The following is a 24,153-nucleotide window of genomic DNA, read 5'->3' on the forward strand; positions in this document are numbered from 1 at the left end:
TGTGTGCTTGTGCGCGCTGACACCATGCTTATTAATTCAGTCAGTAAGCGAATGAGTCCAAGTTTATGCAGCCGATAAAACTACTATCCTTACTGCGTATAGCTATCTACTAATTTGCTATCGCAATTGATGCTTCGCCTTTCGTGTGAAACTGCGACTTTTCTTTTTCTAAGTGCGTCTCGTTTTAAGTGCGTCTCGCAGAGGCGCCAGCGATGCACAGTCACTTGGCTGCAAAGCAAAAAAAAAAAAAAGTAAATAAGTAATAATAATGCCAAGTAGGTGCACCACCAAGTGCCCCTCAGTCGGCTCTGCAGTGGAGCGATGACAAGACCTCTGCCAGCAAGATCGTTGCGCGCATGCCCAGTATATCGTTATTGCTTAGCAGTTGCGCCCAAACTGCCACGATATACGCTGGAGTCTGGGCGAAGCACTCGGTAAACGTGAAGCTAAAACTGCCTAATTGTAGCAGCGTATGCAATGCGCCCTCGATCACCATCTATGATTTTGCAGGACAAGGAAAGTGAGATCACCGTATGACAACGCAAGTAATGGGACATCAGGCTGAGTGCAGACAAACTGAAAGTTGGCCTAGACATCCATATAATTACTGGGTCCTACAGTTACACTTAATACACTGCACTATACCGATAACACAACACATTCCTTTGGGAACATTGCTCGCGCTACAGACATTACTAGCCCAGTGAACAGAAACATAGTAAGAATGAGCGCAACACCGTTCTCCATAATCAGACAATCATTAAAGAAATAATGCATTTGTATACACGAAGTACATGGGGCTCTAAAGGGAAACTAAAGTGAAATATTAGGCCGAGCTAGATGGAAATATTATGCTTCAGTAGTAACGAATTTGTCATTCGTAAGGAGAACGGAGCTTCTATGGCTGGACAAAACTTGTTGAGCTTGTTGGTCCATAATGCACAGTAAAAAAAATTGTGCGCAAGAAAAAACAGACAAACACGCGAAGGTGTGCGACACGAACAAGCGCAAATCCGTGTGGCTATCCTCTCGTGTCGGTCTGTTTTCTGGCGCAGTATCTTTCTCCTGAGAGCTTTTGTATGCGATAAAATGACGAAAATAAGAAATCGGAGTGGCGCGCCACCTGTTCTTGACAAGGGTACCTCTCACGTGACGTCAGCATTGGCTGACTCATAGACAGCCGCATAGAGGGAGGTCCCTTGGGGATAACGGTTACTCGTCTGTTAGGCGCGGGCAGTTAAAATTGAGGAGCAGCAGCGGCTATTATTTTTTCGCTATATCCGATGTTTCTTTGCACTATGTCCGATACCGGCCAATGTGCAAGCAGCCAACATGGAGGACGCCAACGACGGTGGCATTAGTTTCAGTACGACCCCCGCATTTGGCAAGAGCTATTGGGGAAGACATAAGCCAGTGGCAGCTGTCGTAGTGGGAGAGTCGATGAAAGAGTCAAAGCAAGACAGTTTGGGAACAATACTTTATTTATTGTCAAGCGGTATGAAACGATTCGCAGAAGAGCATCTACTTATGGCTGTGCCCTTCCCACCGCTCCAGACGTCTCAAGGCGCCCACACGATTGACATAAAGGTTTTGGACATGGTGAACCCTGTAACATGCGATTGACCACATGGCATCCGCAGTCCGAAAAACAAAACTTTCAGAAGTGGCAGAGGGACACCGGTCTCCACCCCTAATAGTGTAATAGAGCGAAGCTTTCGTGGTTAGTAGACGAGAATTCCAGAAGCTACCGAGAATATCCGAGAGAAAGAAAATGTTTGTTATTTGTTACGGAATGTCAACATCTTGCCATAACACTTGAAAACAAGTCTCTGCATGCACCCTCGTCGGCTCTTATTTTTGCGTCCGCGTGCTAAGAATGGTGATTGTATGTTTCCACTCTTTCCAAAGTTCGCGGGAAAAAAAATACGTTTTTCTTTTGCATGGTTTTTCGCGCCCCTGCGATATTTTTGGAAGTTTCACATCTCTAACGGGTGAGCCCATCGGTTTGTCAGGTTTTATGGAGAGTTGTCACCCTCATAGATGACCCCGAATAAGATGATGACAGGCCTAAATTTACTCTTTCCACAATTTGCAATTAAAAATTGAACCCCAGAATAGTAGAACGAAGTATTATTTTAATTCAACAGCTTCGCTTTTACCAAAACCTTGCACAAACAGTAAGCTGTTCGAATCCAGCAATATCCGTCGTTTCGTCAACAAGTACGGAGAAGCAGCCTGCAGTGTTCACTTTTGCATCTAGGCTTTCTTTGATAATTTCACCACAAATTCCTATAATTTAGTTTTGTACGTCTGGTTTAAATACGAGGCATTACTGGAGCAACTTTCCAAATGGTTGTTCAGGTATGTATCTCCACAATTAGCTCGCATGCAAAGAAGTGCTCTGGAAATACCAGTATTTTCAGCAGGGGCTTTGCTTAAATCCATAGGACCAGTGTCCTATCGCCACGGAGAGCCAGACCTTGCCACCCGCAAAAAAGAACTGTCTCAAATTTAATAGGCCGTGAACTTTCTTATGGTTTCTCTTATTTTACTTTTCCCTGCCTTGGTCCAGCTGATCGATCACATTGGACGTGCTTCCTGAAAATGTTTGGTACGAACAATACCAGCGTAAGAAGTTCTCGTGAATACTGGCCCAGGTATTTTGCACAACAATTTCTCGGTATACGTTGAAAACTTTCGTGGCTGTCAGCACTTCACTGAGTAGGCGTTGACAAAGTATTATCGTCTGCACTGCAGATGTAGCTACTTAATGTGCTTATGCCCTTTAGTTAAACGTTGAGAAAAGGGCCGGCGTCACGACTCGAATTGAGTATTTTGGTGAATGAAAGAAAAAAAAGATAGTGTGGTATTCCTACTTTGCGCAGTTCGTGTAGCTTAATGCTAATCATATCTCACAACGCAGGCTTTATACTGCCAACAACTAAGGGTTATTGGCGCATTAAAAAAACAAAAAAACTGAACGAACGCTTCACACTTATGTAGGTACCTTGTTCATTTTTTTTCTTTTTTTGTGAAGTAGAGACACGTGAATGCTTGTTTCGCGCCAGTTAGTTTTCTTTTGCTCGTTCAGCAAAAGACAACGTTCAGGAAATCGTTCAGGAAAATTGAGGGGCGGCTCGACACCGCCGTGATAGCAGGCCTAGTGACTGCGGTATTGTACTGCTGAGCTCAAAGTCGCTGGTTTGATTCCGGCAGTGGTGGACACATTTGAAAGGGCGCGAAATAGAAAAACGCTCGTGTATACAAATACAGAACCCTAGGTGGTCAAAATTAATCAGGAATCCCGTACTGTCGCGGGCCTCATAATCAGATCTCAGTTTTGGCTCGGCGGTGACTCCTCTGCTCTGACGAGGAATAAAAACATGAACAATATTGAGATAAGAAAGCCATAGTAAAGTGAAAGCACGGAAAAGAGAGTACTTCCCAACTCTGACATGATTTAAGAGCGCAAAAAAGAAAAAAAAATTACGGACATGAGACGAAAGAAAATGGTAGACACGGGACAAGCGCCTCTGTGAAATGTTTATATTTAGGCTCCTAAATTATGTCATACATGCATCAACAAGGCTCTCTGGAAGTCATTTTAGCTGCACGTTAAAGATCCGTTCCTGGTCAAAATTAATCCAGAGTGCGTATTACGGCGTGCCTCATAACCAAATAGTGGTTTTGGCACGAAAAAACCCCAGAATTCGTCATTTTAAGTTCGCGAGTCGTTATACAAAAATCAATTAGTTCACAATATTGATGATGGTTACTATTCTTGAGCAAGATAAGCACATCTTGAGTGAATTGAATCAGCCTTCAATCAATCCAGATAGCTCCGCGTAACATATGCGAAATAAACTTGCACATTTATCTAAACAAATGAGATTCGTGCAGTGCATTGTTTTCATCTAGCTTCGTCATGGCACTTGGAAGTACTCAGTACAACTGACTTAGGTAGATATAGATAGCGACGATGGTTTGATGTGGAGCCACAATGCCCCAAATTATTCACTCAGCAGCGTTCCGTCAACACGCAATCTTCTGATGGGGCGCCTGGTAAAACACGTTGATCACTTTTGTTCGTCCCCTCTTCTTGTGTGCGCGCCATTTTTACCGCTTATCCCACTCGCTAGTTATAGTTAGGCGCAACCCAAAATGCAGGAAAGGCACGTGTTGGGTGCGACCAGGAACGTTCTGGTGTTACGGGCCGTGTCGTTTTCTTGGAACGTTCGAGTGAAGGAGGCACTTAGCATAGCGTTGACAACAATGACCTCTCATCGTAACAGTCGTCGTCGACGCGTCTTGCTCGCGGTAATCGCACGATAATCAGTGCCGACGAACACAAAACTTTAGCCCTAGGCAAGGATGACGCATGAGGAACAATGGCTAGGCGCGAAGTCTCCTCGCCGGTCTTGGTCACCTAACTCACAATGTGGCCGTCCCCACTGCACACACATTTATCATACATTCACCTCCGAAAGCGGCCTGCTCCTTGCGTCCATTGGGTGTCATATGAGTCACGCGAAAGCGTTCTTTTCGTGTTCTTTTTTTTTTCTGAAAAGAAAAATTGACGGGGGGGGGGGGGGGGCAATTCTACCCCCACGGGCCTCACCACACCAGGTATTGGCACTGCATACAATCGAGCCGACGGCATCATTGCAGGATTGCTGCCCTGGGAGTCCTATTCTGCAATATCGTCAATCTCCTTCATTATTGTCAAATTCTGTAATGGCGGAATTTCTAGGGAGTCAGATACGCTGCAGCAGCCTTGTGAGTCAGAGCTGACAAGAGGCGGAATTTCACGATGTCCGGAATAAGACAGCCCTTTTCTTTAAAAAGCGAGACGATACGAGAGAAAGAGGGATGTGCGCAAAGATAGCGCCAATCACTGGGACGCTCCTTCTTTCCCTCGAAAATACTGTCCGATTCTCTTGCACTTAACTAGTGGTGCGCCCTTATCCTTGTGGCTTCCCTGTGAGATACGGCTCCAGTCGAGTCCCCCAAGCGATTTATTTCCTTCATCTCTTCATTGGCGCTGAATGCGCATGCGCGGTGATATACCGCCATACAGCGACAAGTCGATACCCATGTTTTTTTTTTTTTTTTTTTCTTTTTTCACTCCCGGCGTCAGACATCGGCGAACGAGCATTCCGAGGATACGCGCCTTCGGTGTCCAACATGAGCGTATTAACACGCAGCAGTAGCCGCAGGAGCGCCGGTGTAGGATCAGCTACCGTTGTATCCAGCAGTAGGTAAGTCATTCCGCTTTTCTTTCGTGAAACCCTGTCACTCGCAAATACGACCAGTAGTATTGTAGGACAAGATACATGGATGTTTTCCCACAGAAGAGCCTGGTCAATCCTACACACAATTTCTACTTCATCTAAATTGTTTTCGGCTCGCAGCGTGTCCTTCGGCGGGCGGTGTCCACTCCGTGGCAGAGCCAACACATTTCCACGGGCAGTGCAATTGCAGCTGTTTAAAATCTTCAACGTATGGTGTGCGGGGAAGCGTTAAGCAAAAGAAGTTCGAAGGCGGATAAACCTCTATTTGAATTCGATGAAAGACAGTGTTTTCCTTGGGGAAGGAGAGGTGAGAACGGGCTGTACGAACCTTGTCATACACTGTGAAAGCAGCGCTTAAGCGACAGCGTTTGATCGACGCATTGTAGTGTTTGAACCACCTTCCGACTTTTTGTCATCGGTTATCATAGTCATAACAACAATAATCAGCGCGGCTTTCAGAGGGAACTATGATTCAGAATCATCAGTCCTCGTTATCTTGGTCAAACTTTAGGCTGCACTATGTTCCGGATAGGTCCATGGAAAGGCTAGAAACGTGACATAGGGCACGTTTACAAGAACTTCACGTGAAGTTGGTCGATTCGCAAATCGGCCTCGCCGAACCCCACATGACCGCGTTCATATGGACTAGCTTCTGACGTCCAGACAACGACGGTACGCTGCATCGAGCCGAGAAAGGACGGATCGAGTGTTAGTTTTTGCGTACTCAAAGGGACCTTTGCGCCGCGACACCGATACTCTCTGCTTGCGTTCTTTTGTAGACTTTAAGCTTTCTTTTGTTTACCTATTTGTATTCATTTGTACTAACGCGATGAAAACAAACGCGAACAGCAGAGCGCGTGGCCGAACCATAACTGAAGGTATAGTGCGCACCGTCCAGTCATCACATTGACAGACGCGGACGTCCAGTTTGATCGCGCTGTGCATTGATGCACCCCCTATAGTGCGATATTTTTGTTTCTGTTCTGCGTCTATTTTTTTTTTGAAAGCGAGAAAGCGGCGCAGTATAATGACAGCGCAAACCGTACTATCGCGATGAAAAGAAACGCGAATAGGTGAAAGCGTGGCTTTTAGTGAGGCCCCTCTATCTTCGAGGAGCATTAGCTTTTGGCACAGTCAGCGCAGCATCGCGTTCCTCCGCTAGTGTGAGGAAACGTGTCCAACTCCGATATGCTTTGACTGTCTCTAGGCGAATCTGTGCTTTCAGTCGGCGCCACCATTGTGCTAGAGTCTTGTTCCGGCTGGCGCTATCGCACCAAGTGTGTTATCCGTGACTACCAGATGATAAGCTTCCTTTGTCAGTGACGCAGTATAGGGGGTGCATTATCACACAGCGCGATCAAACCGGACTCGCGCGCCTGTCAATGGTGATGACTGAACGGCGCGCACTAAACCTTCAGTTATGCTTCGGCCACGCGCTCCGCTGTTCGCGTTTCTTTTCATCGTGATAGTACATCGGGCTGTTTGCGCCCCCAAACCTTTCGGTCTGCGACAGATCTACTCCGCGGCTTTTATCATTACGATCAGGTTGCACTGCACAGTGCTATACTTAATTTTGTCTTGGCATCATTCCCGCTGACGGTGCATAAAAATGTGACACCTCAATGGTCCCTTACAAGACTGGGCGCTGGCTGACTAGACCCGTCCACGTTTACATACACGCTGCAAACGGGTCGGGCTGGGTCAACCTATATACCCCACGCAGTTGGCTCAGTTCGACTCGACTCAGCCCGCCCCGGGCCCAGGCTTTCATTAATAAGCTTAGCCAGGGTCCGCGCTTGCATGTCCAGGCCTGGCCTGTACGTAAAAATTTTTTGTTTACTTACAGATTGTACCGTGTGTCAGCCTCACTTTCTCGAGGTCTAACCAGTTGCAGTGCGTAAGCAATAAAATACCTAAATCATTGTTTTTCCCATGGGACCCTCAGTGATCTCGCCCATTGCCAGTTTCAGTTTATTATTCTATAAATACAGTGAATATAGGTTACAGATAATATACAGACGAGGGTCCCAAAGTCAAAGACTGCAACGGGACCCTCGGTTAATACTAACATTGAAAAAACGTATGAAAGTTAAGCAGGTTACGCAAACCAAACAAAACACAATCGCGTAAAATACAACATAGAAAAAAATAACAAAACAATTCTTAGTATACAATCCTAGAGTGCATAAAATGCTGTCAATACAGAAAAATGCCAAAGATAGCGTGACTATTGATGTAAATGTAGTTACACAAGTGTACTGTTATTTTTCCGCTGTTGCGGATGCATTTACCGTGGTGGTGTGAGTTGGTCCTATTGGTCATTTAGCACGGGAATATATATTGCTAAGGTATACTACGCTCTTTTGCACGTATCACTTCAGCTTGGCACAGAATGCCTTGAACCATGCAATGCATACCATTCGCGTGTTTTTGTTTTTGGTCATATTTTTTGTTAAACGCGCTTATTCGAAATATTGGTTGAACATCGCAAACCTTCTGCGACTTTTTTTAATTTTCCCCTGCTGCGTTTGTGTTTTAGTCACGATGAATGACTTTTCACGTCATGAGAGGTTACGTTAAGGCGGCTCTTTAGTTTATAAAAAGAAATGTACCTGAGCCGGAGCCTTGAAATTTTCCTGACGTAGGGTGCCTCGATACCCAGCGCCGCTTTCAGGGTGGAGGCACCCACGCTTTTCGGCGCCATCTTGGTTCTTTCCAATACGGAGGCGCTTGGCCTGTGGTGGCTGCAGATTAACCATCGGGCAGAAAGAAAGGGCGGCGGGCGTGCTAAGGGCGATACCGACGCGATTTAAATGCAGATTTTCTGTTTTACGATCTGATAAACAGTTTGATTGCATAGAGGTGCTCCTTTCAAAAGAGGTTGTCCGACACTTTTCGCGTGTATCGCAACCTGAAGGTGGCACGATTTGTTTGCGAGGTTACCCCCTTTTATATCTGGGCATCGAGGCACCCTACGTCAGGAAATTTCAAGGCGCCGCCTCAGGTACATTTCTTTTTATAAACTAAAAAGCCGCCGTAACGTAACCTCTCATGACGTGAAAAGCCATTCATCGTGACTAAAACACAAACGCAGCAGGGGAAAATGCAAAAAAGTCGCAGGGTTTGCCGGGTAGCAAACCAGAATCTTTTCGGGTTAACCTCCGTGCCTTTCCCACCACGTTTCTCTCTCTCTCACTGGTAAACGTCCCACAAATATTACTGGAATTGTACACTCGGATGCAATTTTAAGTTTGAAGCTCTTTTAAAAGCAATCTTGCTTCTTATGGTTTTCCCGTCTTACTTATAAAACTATGAGAAAAATTAGGAGACTTCGCGTGGGTAGGCCTGCAGCAGTTCATGTGGCTACTGAAGAAGAAAAATGCACAGAGAACACTTTTCAACACTCAAACAGAATTTATTTACAAAAGTAAGCACTAATTAATTCACTGCATAAGCTCTCAGCGAGGTTATCTGGTTAAAATGTGGTTGCCCTACTGCGCGCTCGTACCTGCTATAGTCTTGCTAGCATAACGCTCATCTGTATTTTGAAGAGTGTTAAGCCATCGCAGATAGATGTGGAGATGTGTGGACACAAATTGCTCAAGAAGCTTTCCAATTACATGTTTGTGCTGATAACATGGGTTTTCTGGCAAGGTTACATTATGTCCAATAATTTCCTTCACTGCTTTCTTTCAATGGTGTTCTCAGACAGCTCAGATCTTGAACTTCAGCAAAAGGCTTTAGAGCGCTCTCACGATAAAAAAAAAAACAAAGTGCAGAATTTGTCTTCTTCCATAAATTAAATATTTCCGCCTTTCGTCTTACGTGACGGGCAGATTTATTAGCTGGTGATACGCGAATGTGTGTGAGTACTTATCGTCACGATGACCACCCATCAGGAGAAGAAATATGTTCGTATCTTTGTTCAAAATTCTTTGTCACCTCTCTGTCGTGCGTTAAGCAGCTTCACTGGTCATCCACCCTTGGAGTGGAATGGTTCATGATTTTTTTTTTAAACCATGATCCCCTTCCGTTGCAGTACTTAGCGACGCCTGTAATAAACTCTGTTCAGTTGGACCATTGGTTATTAATTGTTCCAGCGTGTCTGAAACTGTTATCGCCAATTGCATTGAGATGAAAAAAGAGCGCATTTATAAGCAGTTCATTTTCGTGCCAGTCAAGTAAATGTACTACGGCGAAAGCCCTCGGCTTAGAGCCCATACCCGGGAGTTCTCCGTACCTGGCTACGCCACTACACACCTGAGCATGCAGTCGATATCAGGCCGACCTCACCACCGCCTGCGCAAATTCCTTTGACACCTTCTTTTTGGCAACTTCGTACAGGTTTAGCTAATCTGGCATCCGGATATCAGTGTGTATAACCTGTTAACGAAAAGGCAATGGGGACCTGAAAATGGTGCCAAATTATAAATCTCAATGACGCGGAAGTAGAGAAATAGTCGCAGAGTAGGTAAATATGATGGTACGGACGTACTAGGTGCCAATAAAGTTTAAAATTGACTACATTGTACCATATACTGCAACTCGAACGCGGTCACGAGACGGGACCGAGTACACCATCGAGTACACGTTGTTCACGCTCGTGTGACGCCTGCGTGGAGGTATAAGGGAGCGCGCACGAGACAGTGGGAATCACTGAGCGTGCCGCGCCATCTTTGTGAGCATTCAATAACTACGGCGGGCTGCGCGGGCGAGTAGAAGCGTATGAATACTCTCCAGAGCATCATCAGTGTGCTTTAGGAACAACGTAGAACTTAATAGGCTGCCAGGGTGAACGATAAACGCTACAAACATCGCATTTAGTGAAAACGATGAGAACATTATGACCTGCGTGTTTAGATGAATAACACCCTTTGGAAGAATTCGGGATCGGCCCACCTGGCCAGGCGTCATAGCGGGTAAAAAAAAAAAACTAACAAATGGCATACGATATTGACGCCCGACCTTGTTTTCATTTGCATCGCCGTAGTTGACCCGTCATTTTCATGAAATACTGTACAGTACTATGCAACACTGTATTAAACCGTGCATTACTGCACAGTTGCAGTACAAAGCACGTGGACCTAACCTTAGAGCCATTTCTTTGGGGGCCTTGATAATGTAATAACAGGGAGCTTGCTGCAAGGAGTAAAACAAAAAAAAATGTTTCCTGCACAATAAGCGTTTACCCGTTTTCACATTTGCGAAGCCACGGCTTTCCCGCGTAGCATGGCCATAAATATGCGTAATATTCACGCCATGGACCAAAAACGGACATAATTTTTCTTTTGCGTGGCCTAACTTACAGTAGTTGGGGAACAGAAGGCGCCCATATTCTATATTTCCGATTTTTCTTTTTACTCTCAGTACATATCCCTTCTGACATGAATTATGATCGACAGTCGATACATGTGTGAAACATACATAATGTTATGCGAGGGTGCCTGGCACTACATTAAAAGCAAATCATGGTAGTAGAACGAATCTTCGTGCATTTTATGATGAGCCATCATAATTAGGGTAACTAAATATTTAAATATTGTAAAGTCAGTCATGCTAAGTTTCTTCAAAAAGAAGAAAGATTGAATCACCCACTTGAATTTCATGCAGTAGTTATTTCTTGGCCACAAGCATTTTAAGAAAGAAAAAGCAAATATTTCGAGGCTGCTACGGACATGCTTCGCGTCAAACATCTCGTAAAATACGGTAGTGCCTTCACCAAAGCGGTACTCTGTAACGAAACATATCACACAGAAGTAAACTGGAAGTAATATAGGTTAGCAGGATGTTCAATTTACCCCAAGCTTAATGTTTGTGCTCTACTTCCTACCACCGCTGCACAGAAATGGCAAAAAAATTGCTGGCTCTCCCGTAATCCAGAGTAGATGTAAGCATGAAATGGCTACCATACGGCGTCTTTTGCTGCGTGTGGTGCCGCCGCCTTCAACCGCGTTTCTTCTTGCAACAGTCCAACGCGTTCAGCGTCGTTCACTACTTTTAAAGCGAAAACCTTTAATGGCTCATACTCGCGGCGTCCGACCGTCCGTCCGTTCGTCCGTGTCCTGGAACGGTGTCAGCTGTGGCCTCTCCTCCTCACACTCTCTCAGCAATCACGTGATGGCACAGCGGCGCATAGCAACAGTTGCGCCGCCACAGCTGTGGCCTCTCCCCCTTACACTCTCTCAGCAATCACGCGATGGCACAGCGGCGGCGTCCAACCATCCGTCCGTCCGTGCCCTGGAACGGTGCCAGCTGTGGCCTGGTGAAGCGTGTGCAGTCAGGTTGTCGACTGGGCTCTTTGTAGTCTGTATGTACTTGGCCCCAAACCTCGGACAAGAAGCAGCCAAATCCTTTGTGAATCGCATCCTACCAACTAGCGTCGGGCATCGGCCGATGGTCATTGTCGGGGATTTCAACCAACACGCTAGGAACAGACATTTGTCAGTGGTCTACAAAGTTCACTAGCGTTACAGTTGGTCACACCGACGACAAAAAAAAAAAAAAAAAAAAGACATGGCATAGTCAGTCGACTGGCCACAGGCTTTCGCCGAACACACTTTGGAATTTTTCTTCTTGTCGCATGAAGTGGTCGGCTGAAAATGTGCGGCCTTAGGTCCCCTGTATCCGCCTTTTCAAGGTCGCTGTGGGAAATGACCACTAAAACATCAGCGTACTAGATGCTACAGCTTGAGTGATATTGTGAAGAAACATTAGGGAAGAACTGGAAGCAACCCGCCGTGGTTGCTCAGTGGCTATGGTTTTGGGCTGCTGAGCACGAGGTCGCGGGATTGAATCCCGGCCACAGCGGCCGCATTTCGATGGGGGCGAAATGCGAAAACACCCGAGTGCTCAGATTTTGGTGAACGTCAAAGAACTCCAGGTTGTCGAAATTTTCCGGAGACGTAAAACCCCATAATTTAATTTTTTTTAGAACTGGAAGCAATATTTTTGTAACTTGTTTGGAGCGTAACTAGCGTATGTAATGCGATCCTGTACCAAGGGTTGGGGGCCAGGGACCGCACTTTAAGTTTTGACTGGTTTCCCGGATGATCTCGTTTTGAGTGCCCGGATAACGGCTCTGTTTTTTGGCTCAAGGTCACGTGAAGGTCGCCGACAACGGGAGCCAAAGCATTTCATGCTAATATGTCGCGTCCACGAATGTGGACGCCGTGTCTGCAGGGGCTATACTAAAAATAGCAAAGTATAGCTTTCTTTCCTGTTTATTGAGGTGCTTATTTGAAGTTTCACTTAAGACTTCTCCAAAATCATCTAAGCAATTATTTCTGTATGTAAATCCATTCGAAACATAAACGACTAGGATCCAAATTTACGTATCCTGGTACACGTTGCGGCTAATACGTTTTGAAATTAAACATTTTTACGTAAACGCACGAAACATGGGTAATTTTTTGGGGTGGCAGCAAATAGTTAAAAAAAAACTCTAGGTGATGAAAAGTGATCTGGAGTACCGTACACCGAGCTCCATAATCATGCCTTTGCTCTTCCGTATCGGAGTAAAGAATTTGAGGTTTTAAACAAAATACTAATGCGTATGTTTGATTTTATTTGCGTGTATGTAATCTAGTTGCTTTATTCAATAAAACTTTGTTGAAAATCTGGGATCTGTCCTGCTCGTTGACGTGTTTCTTTAGTGCTTCAATTTTATTAATCAAGCAATGTTCCGTGTGCACAGTTACACGCTGAAAATAAAAGAATGCCTGATATTTCCTGGCCCACCTTCCAATTCAGCGTCCGAGGTCCAGATATGCGTCTATTTGTAGGACACCCGATGGAGCCACCGTGGTCACCGGCCAAAACGACGCGCAGGGCAGCTCGGCCGACATGCGCTCCCATGTCTGCGGCGATTGCGGGAAGGCATTCGGCTGTTAGCATCACTACCGGAGGCATCTGGCCTAGCACCTGTATGATTACGCAATCTGTACCGATTGTGATGCATGCTCAGGGTCGAATGACACGCTCAGCCAGCATCAAAGCCAGTTCACAGGTGAAGAATCACGTCAACATCCCGAATGTGGAAGGGAATTCTTCCAGAAGAACAACTGTGAGTATAAATATTAAGAAATCCACGGGGATGCAAAACACAACATATCTATTCTCGTTTCGGCCGGGGACCAGCTTATATCACCAAGACTGGTTTAACGCGCGTAACAAGAGCCATTTTATGCAATTCGACTAGTCTTGGTGCAACATTGCGTAGTAGACTAGTTTGCAACAAAAAGATGAGGGTGCATCGTACAATACAGAGGTAACAATGGAAAGGAATTGGGATGACACAGTACGGCCGTAGCGCGTGTGCTAGAGTGCAACATGTATAACTTGTAGGAGTGTGCAGAATAAAAGTAGGAAAACACTACTTGTATAAAGTTGCAAACGTCGGCGGCACCACTATCAGGCGACTGCGCACAGAAACACAGGAGAGGCACACGAAATAATGCATTCCCGAGGGTAGAGAAATATGCTAAATAAAGGAAAAAAATACAATTCATCTAGAATCTTGCTAGGGATCGTCCGAATTGTAGAGGTACAGATTTTCAAGACGCATGCATTTCCCGAAGCCCTAATCTTCTAGGAATGTACGAAGAGAAGTCTGCACTGCATAGCTCCCACATTGGGAGCAACTGGTTCAGCTAGTTTCAGCAAGTAACTCTTAGGAGAGTGCAGAGTAAAAGTGACAGAGAACTGCTTCTTCTACAAAGAAGTTATTAACACTGCTCAGGCGACAGCTCAAAGACAACGGCATGCTGACGCAATAGTGTAGCCACGACAGTACAGAAGTGTGCAATTTAAAAAATCCGTCCCACTTAAGCACTTATGAGTTGTGAATGCGAAAGCATTAATGTCCACTTGAACATCGCTTAGTAGTCCGAGTTTTGCTGCGGGGTTGTTATCGAGTTTTGCGATGAAATTGGGCTGGGCTATTTTTTTTCAGTTACTACGTTCGCACCATACTACGTGGCCGAGTACTTAAAGCGCATGAAATTCCAAGACAGGGGCAGTATGCATGCACACGTTCTGCTATGGCTGAATGCTATGCCTGGTGAAGAACTCGGCCCGCTCATGCGAACCTCGACGGAGCAGAGCACATGTTGCAGCGTTAACGCGCCATGTGTGATGAGATATGTGTGATGAGATATGTGTGATGAGATATGTGTGATGAGATATGTGTGATGAGATATGTGTGATGAGATATGTGTGATGAGATATGTGTGATGAGATATGTGTGATGAGATATGTGTGATGAGATATGTGAGATATGTGATGAGAGCGGGAGCGAGTGGGATTAATTTTACGTGGTTAGTGAAACACGTAAACACGTTCTGTGCTCACGAGGGCTTCGACGGGAATTTAGGGCGCAGGCTCCTTTTCCATGCGTATCACCCCTGAGAAAGCCGAACGCCAGGCCGGGGTACGCTTGTGCCTCTAGGAACCAGTGGGTGCCCAGCGGCGGTGGGAATTGCACCTACTACCTGCCGCAGATGAGGCGGGAGGTAGTGGTTATTGAAACGTATTCGGAAAGCAGTCTGTCTGTTGGCATGCTACAAATTGTGTGTTCGAACAGGTAGACGACATTAGTGTTATCGCAGTCAAAATCCCGTCATATTTTGAACCTCGTATATCCCTGCGCGCGCGTGTGCATGTCTGGCTTTACGTGGGGCAAACAGGCTGCTGTCTAAGCCATGGTTTGCGCAAGACGCAAATAATGCGAAGATTAAGACGGGAAGATGGCTTGCTGCGCAGTGCAATAACTGCGGCTGTCAGCCCATGTTTCACTGTACGAGCAGTAGACAGTGCCTTGCGGACCAGGACACTTGAGCAGACATGCACCTAAAGTTAAAAAGTACAGCCGGTTCCACGCAGTGAAATCTGAAAACAGCGAAGCTGGTGGTCGTTCCCTGAACTTTGACCTCGTGTTTCGCGCGCTTTTCATTGTCTTTCCTCTCGCTGTCCTCGTTTTCGTTGGGTTTTGGGCTATCGTTTTGCTAGAGCCGAAGGACGTCTCTGCTCGGCCTCCTGCTCTCGAAGTTCGGGGTTAGCTTGCTTCCGCTGGCGCTTGGCTTGCGCTTCTCGCTCTCGAAGCTCGGGATTTGCGCGACAGTCGGCGCTGCCGCTCTCGTGCGAGCTCCCGCTGCTGCTCGCGCCGAGCGGAATCCATGGGGCGAAAAGACGCTTGCTGGCCAAACACCTGCTCCTATACCCCTCTTCCCCCCTGCCCTCCTCCCCCCCCCGGCGCGCGCTCTGATTGGTCAGCCCCTTCCTCCCAACGGCGGGCCCTCTGATTGCTACACTCCCATCCCGGCGGGGCTTCGGATGGTTGGATGGATGAATGGATGGATGGATGCTGAGCGTCCCCTTTGAAACGGGGTGGTTGGTTGCGCCACCAAGCTCTGGTTATGGTTTTGGCTAATGTCCTACCTTTATTTTTGAGAACACACAAATACAAAGAATTCCCAGCATCAAACTTTATGAACCATTACTGGCAACTCTGTTTCTGTACTTCTCCGTTGTTTGTGGTCTCCCTACTTATTGCCACCAAACCTCCAACCGCGTCTCACTAATCTCTATAGCAGACATGCTTATTTTGCCCTTGCTATCCCTGAACCCAAGGGCTTCAAGGAGGTCAGAGGAGCCTAGGCTGGCAGCTGGGTAGATTTTTTGACATTCCAATAAAACGTGTTCCATCGTTTCCCTAGATTTACCGCAGCAAACACATGCGTCTTCGTCCTTGGTGTACCTCGCTTTATAACTACGCGTTCTAAGGCACCCTGATCTCGCTTCGAAAAGTAAGGAGCTTCCCTTTGAATTATCATAAATTGTTGTTTTCCTGATTTCGTATTTTCCTTTGAGGTAGTTAGTCATAGCCGGTTTCTTTTCCATTGCCGCCACCCATGACATTGTCTCAGCCTGTCTCACTTTGCGTTTGACGTTCTTTGTTGCCGTGTTGCTGGCCATACCGGTCGCATATTTGCTGGTAAGCTTCCTAGTTCTTTTCCTCCACTGTGAGTAAATGTTTTGCCTGTACAAATACCTGAACAGCTCTCGCACCCCATCTACTTTCTTCCATTTTCCTCAGTCGTTCTTCAAAAAATCAATTTTACTCTGAGCCTCCCTTATTTCAAAACTTGTCCAGCCCATATCACCCTGCACAGCTTCATTCGTAGTCTTCCCGTGGGCTCCCGACGCGAGGTGTCCCACTGACCTTTGGATTGCCACCGAGTCCTGATTATACCCCTGACTTCAAGCAAACAACCGCATTTCCAAATGTAAGCCCTGGAACCATTAAACCTTTCCACATACCCCGGAGCACCTCGTACCTATTGTATCCCCATAGCGATCTGTGTTTCATTATGGCCGCTTTTCTCTTCCCTTTTGCTATTATTGTTTTTTCCTGTGTCTCCAGACATCTATCGCCTTCGTTTATCCATATACCAAAGTATTTGTATTTTTTTACCCGAGGTATTTCCTGGCCCTGTATCAACACTGTCTGTTCACTGTTGTCATTGAATACCATAGAAACTGATTTTTGAACGCTAGATTTTAATCCTAAATTCTCACATTCTTCTCCACAGATATCAGCCAGATGTTGCATATGACTTTGCTTGTTAGCAAGCAACACAATGTCGTCCGCATAAAATTAACCTGGAACCGGCTTGTTTGTCATCAGCTTATATTTACCGTATTTACTCGCGTAATGAACGCACTCGCATAATGAACGCCCTCCCAACTTTAGTCGTCAAAATATGATTTTTTTTTCTCCCTGAACGCACCCTGAACTTGCTGCCGTGAAGTAGGAGAGACGCAGTACGATTCGGCGTCCGATATGGACCTTTTGTGACCTTTCCCTGCTCCTACCTTTGGCATGTCCTCTGGCGGTGAGCTCCGGAACCTGTCCCCTGCGTGACAGCGCCGGACAGACGGCGAAGGCTCGACTTAGAACAGCTTCGCTGTTACAAGCCTAAATCCCCACCTTTCTCAAGTACATTACTCTTTGTGTACAGATATTGCCAAGTCCGGAAAGACTGGTTCCCTGGTGCCGGTTTCCACCAGCCGCAATGACGCAACCGCAAATACCGGTAGCGCGGGTGTGGACGGATCCACACTCTCATTAAAAGGCCGCGCAAGGTAAGCCTGAACGTTTGTGAAAATTTTCAAGCTAATAAGCATTTCTGGCCCCCTTGGCCCGTTATCGCTGTGGTTATACATTTACCACCGATACAAAGGCGGCCATGCAAACGGCGCGTGCTCTTGGGCAAGCGAGTTCCCGGACGCGTTAGTTGCCGTTCCCAAACTTACGCCTCAGCGACTGTTCCGCCTCTGAGTAACAGAAACGGGTCTCGAAGCCAATGCTTTCGAGGGCCGGAGGTAATTGCGGAGCCGCCAAACACGTCATGGACGCCAATATTCTAGCTAAGGGTGTATGCAGGGGTTATGCCTGGCTAAAATAGCGATTTTCGTCATAGCAACGCACTTTTAGTTTGCTTATTTTGGATTCCTAGACGTCTGAGCAAGCTCATGAACATGTTTGGTTGCAATCTGTGCCGCAGAAAAGAAAATCGATTCTCTTCTCAGTGACGGTGGCGCGCGCTCGCTGTCGAGAGCATCCACTGACGCTATGTATTGAAGACGCTGGCCGTAGAGCGGGCAAGAAACCGAACACGGAGTGAATGCCCGCGATATAAAGCTTGTTGTTCGCGCGTTTTAACCATGGGATACCTGCCATCGAGAAGACAGCCACGGCCGCTGGATCAACCATTCCCTCCCCCCCCCCCTTTTTTTTTATCCAGTGGCCTTGGTACAGCAGACCACAAAGCAAAAACTGCACAATGAAAGCACAGTGCTGGATGCGGCTAGTGAGAATTGCGTTGAAAACCGAAACAGAAACTTAGATTGGAGGAAATACAAGAGGCTGGAAAATTAACCTTTCACTCGGCCGCGCAACGCTTCAAACAGCGAAGCTGGGTGATTGTAGCTCAGTATTTTCCGGAAGTACGCGCGAACTTTTCATCTTATTACTCATGATGATGATGATTTCTTTTCGCGCATCTCGGACTTACGGCCATCACTCCGCGTTGCATAGCGCAGCTTGCAACACCGACAACGCGTTCCAATGCCGACACCGCGTTCCAGGAGACCCGCTCCGTGAATGCGTTTCTCTCTCTCACTCTCTCTCTCGCTCTCATAGCGTGCAAAACCTCTTCACCTCGCAGAGCACGAGTGTACGAATGCATCAGCTGTGGACGAAGACGACGACTCTCGAACGCAATCCTATGGTTCGCATAAATGCGTGCTTTGCAGGCATAACTACTAATATTTCCATGCAATATAGAAAAAAAGTGGCTGTATAGCCTAGAGGTTACGAAGCTCGCCGTGGGACCGGGGGTACGCGGGTTAGAATCCCGCCTCGGCAAGAAAGTTTATTTTCTTTTCTTGGTAGTTTCTTGCTACGCACCACAAATTACGGCTGGCTTAAGCAGCTTCGCTTTTAAAAAAGTGAAACAATTGCCGCAGACCAGGTTAGAATTGAAGAGGAGGGCTCATCCTATGGAGCAGGGCGAACTGCATCGCAAAAGATGCTTTCAAAGTAGTTTCTGGGCTGAAATGTTGTCAGGCACAAGAGCATCTTTTTATATTTCTAAATATTTAATAACACAAAATAATATGAATGTGAAATTTAACGAAAAAATAACTGAACTTAACCTCATAGTGAGGACATTGTTGTAGAAATATAATGAAGCACGTGACTGGCCTTATCCTGCAGTATATCCCTCCTCGAAGGCATCTAACAAAAACAAGCAGTGCCTTGATTATTTCTGAAATGATGGCTATCCTAAGATTGTCGTTTGCCTCATTGGTCCGTAAGACAATCATAACTTCTGTTCTATTACATCTGTATTAATTAAATTCAGAATATTTACCCAAAAGAAGATGCATATACCTCTTTATAATTGAATATAATTATAATGAATTTACTCTCTATTGTAGCCAGCCCGTTGTATACATCTGACTTATCGCTAAGCTGATCGCTGTGATATCCTGGAATCACAGCTGTCTGCCAAGCGTCAGCTTTGTAGGAGTGAAAAATAGTTCGTGCTATCAGCCAGCAAGTGAAAGTGGTTAATTATTGGCTATTGGCATATTGGGCTTGCATCGCAGTGCTGTTATTGACCAGACATCGGCTGTTGCACAGAATATTTAGGCTACCTTGTTCTGGATGTTTGCGAGAGCATCCCTCTTGTTTCCTTAATGGGAATTTTTGGGAATTGGAAATTGGATTAGATCACAAAACACCCCAGGTGGTGCAAATGATCTTGCGCTGCGTTTCATGCTTCGTTTTTAATATTCTGACACAATTCAGGTGGGTCAGTATAGTATATTCTTTTTCTTTAAATGGTTAGGGCAAAACACAGTTGTCAGTGACCAATGATTGAGTAAGTTCAGTTGAGCATTCGCGCTGCTCAATACGATGGACGCCCTTCATGCACAATGTGCCACGTGAACATGCTCCTGTTTGTTTCCGTCCATTCACTTCCCCAGGTGAGAATGTAGAGGGAGCCACAGTTCCTCGAGTAAAGGCAAAGTTCTATCTTCATAGTTCTTCCACTAAAGAAAAGGAACCGTACCGAATTTCCTGAGACACTAGCCAAGCTTGGCGTATAAAAACCTGACATGTCTTCTCTTGTAGGATTCCAGATGGCACCAGCAAAGGCGAGCGCAAGACGGTCGACGCCGGAGGCAAGGCTTGTCGCTTGTGCAGGAGGTTTCTTTTTAGCCGCTTTCATCAATACAGAAGACACCTGGCCGTGCACGCGTACGAGGAATCGGTCGCCGAGGAGCGTGGGGAATCCAAGGCGTCGGAGGACACACTTGACAAGCACGAACGGCGACACAAGGGTGAAAGATTTCATCAATGTCCTGAGTGTGGTAGGGACGCTTGTAACCGCCAAAAGCCGGGCGATCACCGCACATTATTACTTGTATCACTGCAAACACCAGTTAAGGCTACAGACACTGGTGCATATCTGTTGACCTTAATCACTGCAACAGTTTCCTCGTCGCCCTCACTTGCGATGACTTTCTGGAGTCGAGGTGTCAAAATGATTTCCTCTGTTAAATATATATTAGGTTAAAGCTACATAGTTCAATAGCCTGGCAAGGTGACAAGAAATCAGGATCGAAATGAGCGTCTAGAGTTTGTAAAGGAGTACGTTTACCTAGGTCCATTACTAACAGGCGACCGTGATCATGAGAAGGAAATTTACAGAAGAGTAAAATTGGGTTGGAGTTCACACGACAGGCATTGCCAAATCCTGACTGGGAGCTTACCACTGTCGTTGAAAAGAAAAGTGTACAATCATTGCGTTCTACCGGTGCTAACATATGGGACAGAAACTTGGAGGTTAACAAAGAAGCCCGAGAAGAAGTTAAGGACCGCACACAGAGCGACGGAACGAAATATGTTAGGCCTAACTTTAAGAGACAGGAAGAGAGTGGTGTGGATCAGAGAGCAAACGGGGATAGCCAATATTCTAGCTAACATTAAGAGAAAGAAATGGAGCTAGGGAGGCCATGTAATGCCAAGTATAGATAACCGGTGGACAATTATAGTTACATAACAGGTGCCAGGGGAAGGAAAGAGCACTCGAGGACGCTAGAAAGTTAGGTGGGGTGATGAAATTAGGAAATTAGCAAGTGCAAGTAGGGAATCGGCTTGCGCAAGACAGGGGTAAATTGGAAAAAGCAGGGAGAGGCCTTCGTCCTGCAGTGGACATAAATGTCGGCTGATGAGGATGGTGATATAGTCCCTGTGGACTAGTATACATCAGCCACTACGTAACTAATTTTCGAGATGAGGCTCATGCAGTGGGCCATTTAACGTGAAAATGTTTCTTTTGATATCGCGAGGTTATATTTTCACCGCAATGTGACTAACAATCACCGCCTGCTGTTTTCTCGGGACGTCCAGACACGGCTGAGGAAGCAAGCGCCGGTTCTTCAGTTGCACCGCAGCCCATCAGCAGAGGCCCCGCAATGCCTGACCCAAGCCCGGTCGGAGGGGAGGTTTCGAGCACATCTGAAGACGGCGCAAGGTGATCCCGGGTGCCTTTAAAAACTTTCCTCCAGCTTAGTGAGTGGGACATTAGACCTATCTGTAAGCTTCATGATGAAATTAAGTGTAATGGTATGAAGGCCAGCTTTATGCAGATACAACAAAAAGCCAGAAAAACAAGAAAAGTTTTCATTTGACATGTAGTGTAGCGCGACTAAAACAAGGAACCAAGAAATGCAACACAGACACAAGCGCTTGTCTCGGTGTTCAATTTATTTTTGTGCCGTTGTTTTCGCTGCGCTACAGTGCATGCTATTTCATGAACAACCAACAAGCCCACATCACCACTCTCCAGCTTTTATTTGCCTATATTAACGAAAAAAGAAAATAAATTGCGACCGAGTAATTTTGTGGGTTAGTCAGACGACGCGCTGCGTCTACGATCGAGAAAGACAGAACATGTACTCATTGTTGAGAATAAGGACAGCAAACATTTGTGTCTTCATGTGGGTGTGAGCCACGCTTCGGTGACATACGGGTATCCTAGGAAAGAGCAAGGACAAAATGGTTCTCGATATCCAGGAAGCGTTCATTATGAAAACGAAAGGTAACAATTTGGTGAATGTGTGATACTTCTTGATGAATGTGATGCAATGTCGCATAATTGCATGCTATGTTAGCATTATTTGACTTATTTTCTTCATTATAACATCAGGCTTTACAACTCCTGTCATATCCTCTTTTTTAAATTGTAACGAATTTGTTTCATTCGCTTTTTCTTTTACAACGCTGAGCATGGGCGTCGACGTTGCCTTTTGCGACGACTTCAGTTGACACGCCTTTCCTTTCCTTTTTTTTTTTTGACCAAGAGGCCTGATGGGTCGATCCGGAAATAGTGCAGTTTATGATGCAATGTCGTTGATTTTTTTAATATTCACCAAGGAAAAACATGCCTTAAAGGCAGCTGAAGGACTTCTGTATAATAGGCACATGCAAAAGGTCCCGTTAGAAGGAAAAGCTCACTATAGTCGTAGCATAAAAAGTTTAACTGCTACATGAATAGAGTGCCAAAAACCAGTAAAGGACCGACTACGAGCGAAAATCACATGTCTTTTAGGCGTCCGCCGGGAAACCGTAAACAAAGCTCGCCTTACCCATTTTGTTACGGGATTGTTCCTAAAACTTTTCTCGTTGCTTCACTTCTGATAATTTAGGATACTTTGCTTAGCGGACAGAGAACATTAACCAGAGCTTAAGTCTGTTGTAGCAAAATACTCGTATTTGGATAGTTTGAAATATTGGAAATATAGTTACACACGACAGACATGGGCCATTGTTGTCCTGTAGACGTAAAAATAAAGTGGGCAGGCAGCGGACGAAGTGTATTCAGAACCGTAGGTGGGGCCTGTACTGAGGGGCCAAGATATGTATGCCCGCTCATTTTGGTGTAAGACGGGTAAATTAACGACAACAATTTCCGTTAGCTGAAGAGAAACGCATTTAAATGCGCACACATTCTCATCTGGCATGTTTACACCATATGGTCAGAACCTGAGTGTTCTTCGGTTGGCCCATACGATTCATCATAATAAACAGAAAATACACACCAGGTATTCTGTGCGTTCGAAAGGGCAATGAAATGGGCTACTTTGTAGCTGCTGTTGCATTTACCCACCATACTTTTGTCCGCGTTTTTAAGTCCCAGTCTTCTGGTATGTAGCGCAAGAAAGTACTCCTCTACATGATTTCACTAATAAATTTGCCGAGTTGTTTTGGCACGACAAGCGGGCAGAATGCCATTTAATAACACTTTTTTCCCCTTTATTTCAAGGAAAGCTATCGGGGAAAGAAGCCGGCAATGCGCCTGCGACGTCTGCAGCAAAGTTTTCGTCTGCCAGTACCGCTTCCACCTTGGACTCCCCCCGGGAATGGGAGATGGCGGTCACATTTGCCCAGAATGCCTCGATATATTTGCGCAAATGGCCCGTTTGCACGTGAACCGACGCGCGTACACGGGATAGAAACACTGCGCCTGTCATGAACGTCCTAATTCCTTTTGCAAACAAGCTTCATCTCAACAAGCATATCCGCACTCCACACTGGTGGAATACGTCCCACGTATCTGAAGATAACGAGAGAAAAAAAAGGGCATTGGAAAACAAAACAAATTTTGTATAACCTGACCGGAAATTGTGAAGTCCATATCACCATATGAAGTGCAGCTTTGGCATTGATTGAAAACTAAAAAAAGAGAACCTTCGACAGGCATATGACGTGGAAACATTGATTTCTCTCTGCACCGCCGCTTAACCTTCCGTGCGCACGGTTTTGGAGTGGCCGATAGAGAGCCCGCAATGGCGAAGCCTAAGTTTTTGTCGTCAGTGGTTGGTGTCAGTGGTGACGGGAGGAATGCGTGCCACGGGGGCTCGCTCTGTGTAGACGCTGCGCAGACGCGAACGAGAACCGCAGCATGACTTGGAAATGTATATCTTAAAATAAAACGAGTTTGAAGTAACGATGTGTGATTAAGGCTTTATGTGTATGATGAATGTCTTTTCGTTCAGTCGACTTTCAATGTCTTTAAGCGAAAACACGTACAAGACATTCGAACCCACGACCTTCGGTGGGAGTCGACACCTCGATCTTTGGTGGGAGTTGAACCCATGATCTTTGGTGTTTAGGCGAAGTTAATCATGGCACAGTTAATTAATACATAGTTATTTAGGGCACTCGAACCCACGACCTTTAGTGGAGTCGACCTTCGGCGAGAGTCGAAATCACGACTTTGGTGTTGAT

General features: G+C 45.9%; 1 protein-coding gene across 1 annotated transcript; it reads left to right on the forward strand.

Annotated features, from left to right (window-relative positions):
• Nucleotides 1-1,527: 1,527 nt before the first annotated feature.
• On the forward strand, nucleotides 1,528-23,835 carry LOC119432538 (zinc finger protein 658B-like). Its single transcript, XM_049658284.1, has 6 exons — nucleotides 1,528-1,608; nucleotides 13,209-13,353; nucleotides 17,309-17,432; nucleotides 19,993-20,201; nucleotides 21,274-21,397; nucleotides 23,189-23,835. The coding sequence occupies exons 1-6, from the start codon at nucleotides 1,528-1,530 to the stop codon at nucleotides 23,376-23,378; spliced, it is 873 nt and encodes a 290-aa protein (XP_049514241.1). The 3' UTR covers nucleotides 23,379-23,835.
• The last annotated feature ends 318 nt before the right edge of the window (nucleotides 23,836-24,153 follow it).

The sequence above is a fragment of the Dermacentor silvarum genome, chromosome 11 (genome assembly GCF_013339745.2).
Source record: "Dermacentor silvarum isolate Dsil-2018 chromosome 11, BIME_Dsil_1.4, whole genome shotgun sequence".
In the NCBI taxonomy this organism is placed as follows: domain Eukaryota; kingdom Metazoa; phylum Arthropoda; class Arachnida; order Ixodida; family Ixodidae; genus Dermacentor; species Dermacentor silvarum.

Excerpts from the sequence above, each read along its gene's own strand:
- LOC119432538 (XM_049658284.1), top strand. The coding sequence starts at position 1,528 with ATGGCTGTGCCCTTCCCACCGCTCCAGACGTCTCAAGGCGCCCACACG. Across the intron at positions 1,609-13,208 it reads TTTTGGACATGGTGAACCCT|CACCTGTATGATTACGCAAT; the intron begins GTAACATGCGAT and ends CATCTGGCCTAG. Across the intron at positions 13,354-17,308 it reads ATTCTTCCAGAAGAACAACT|ATATTGCCAAGTCCGGAAAG; the intron begins GTGAGTATAAAT and ends CTTTGTGTACAG.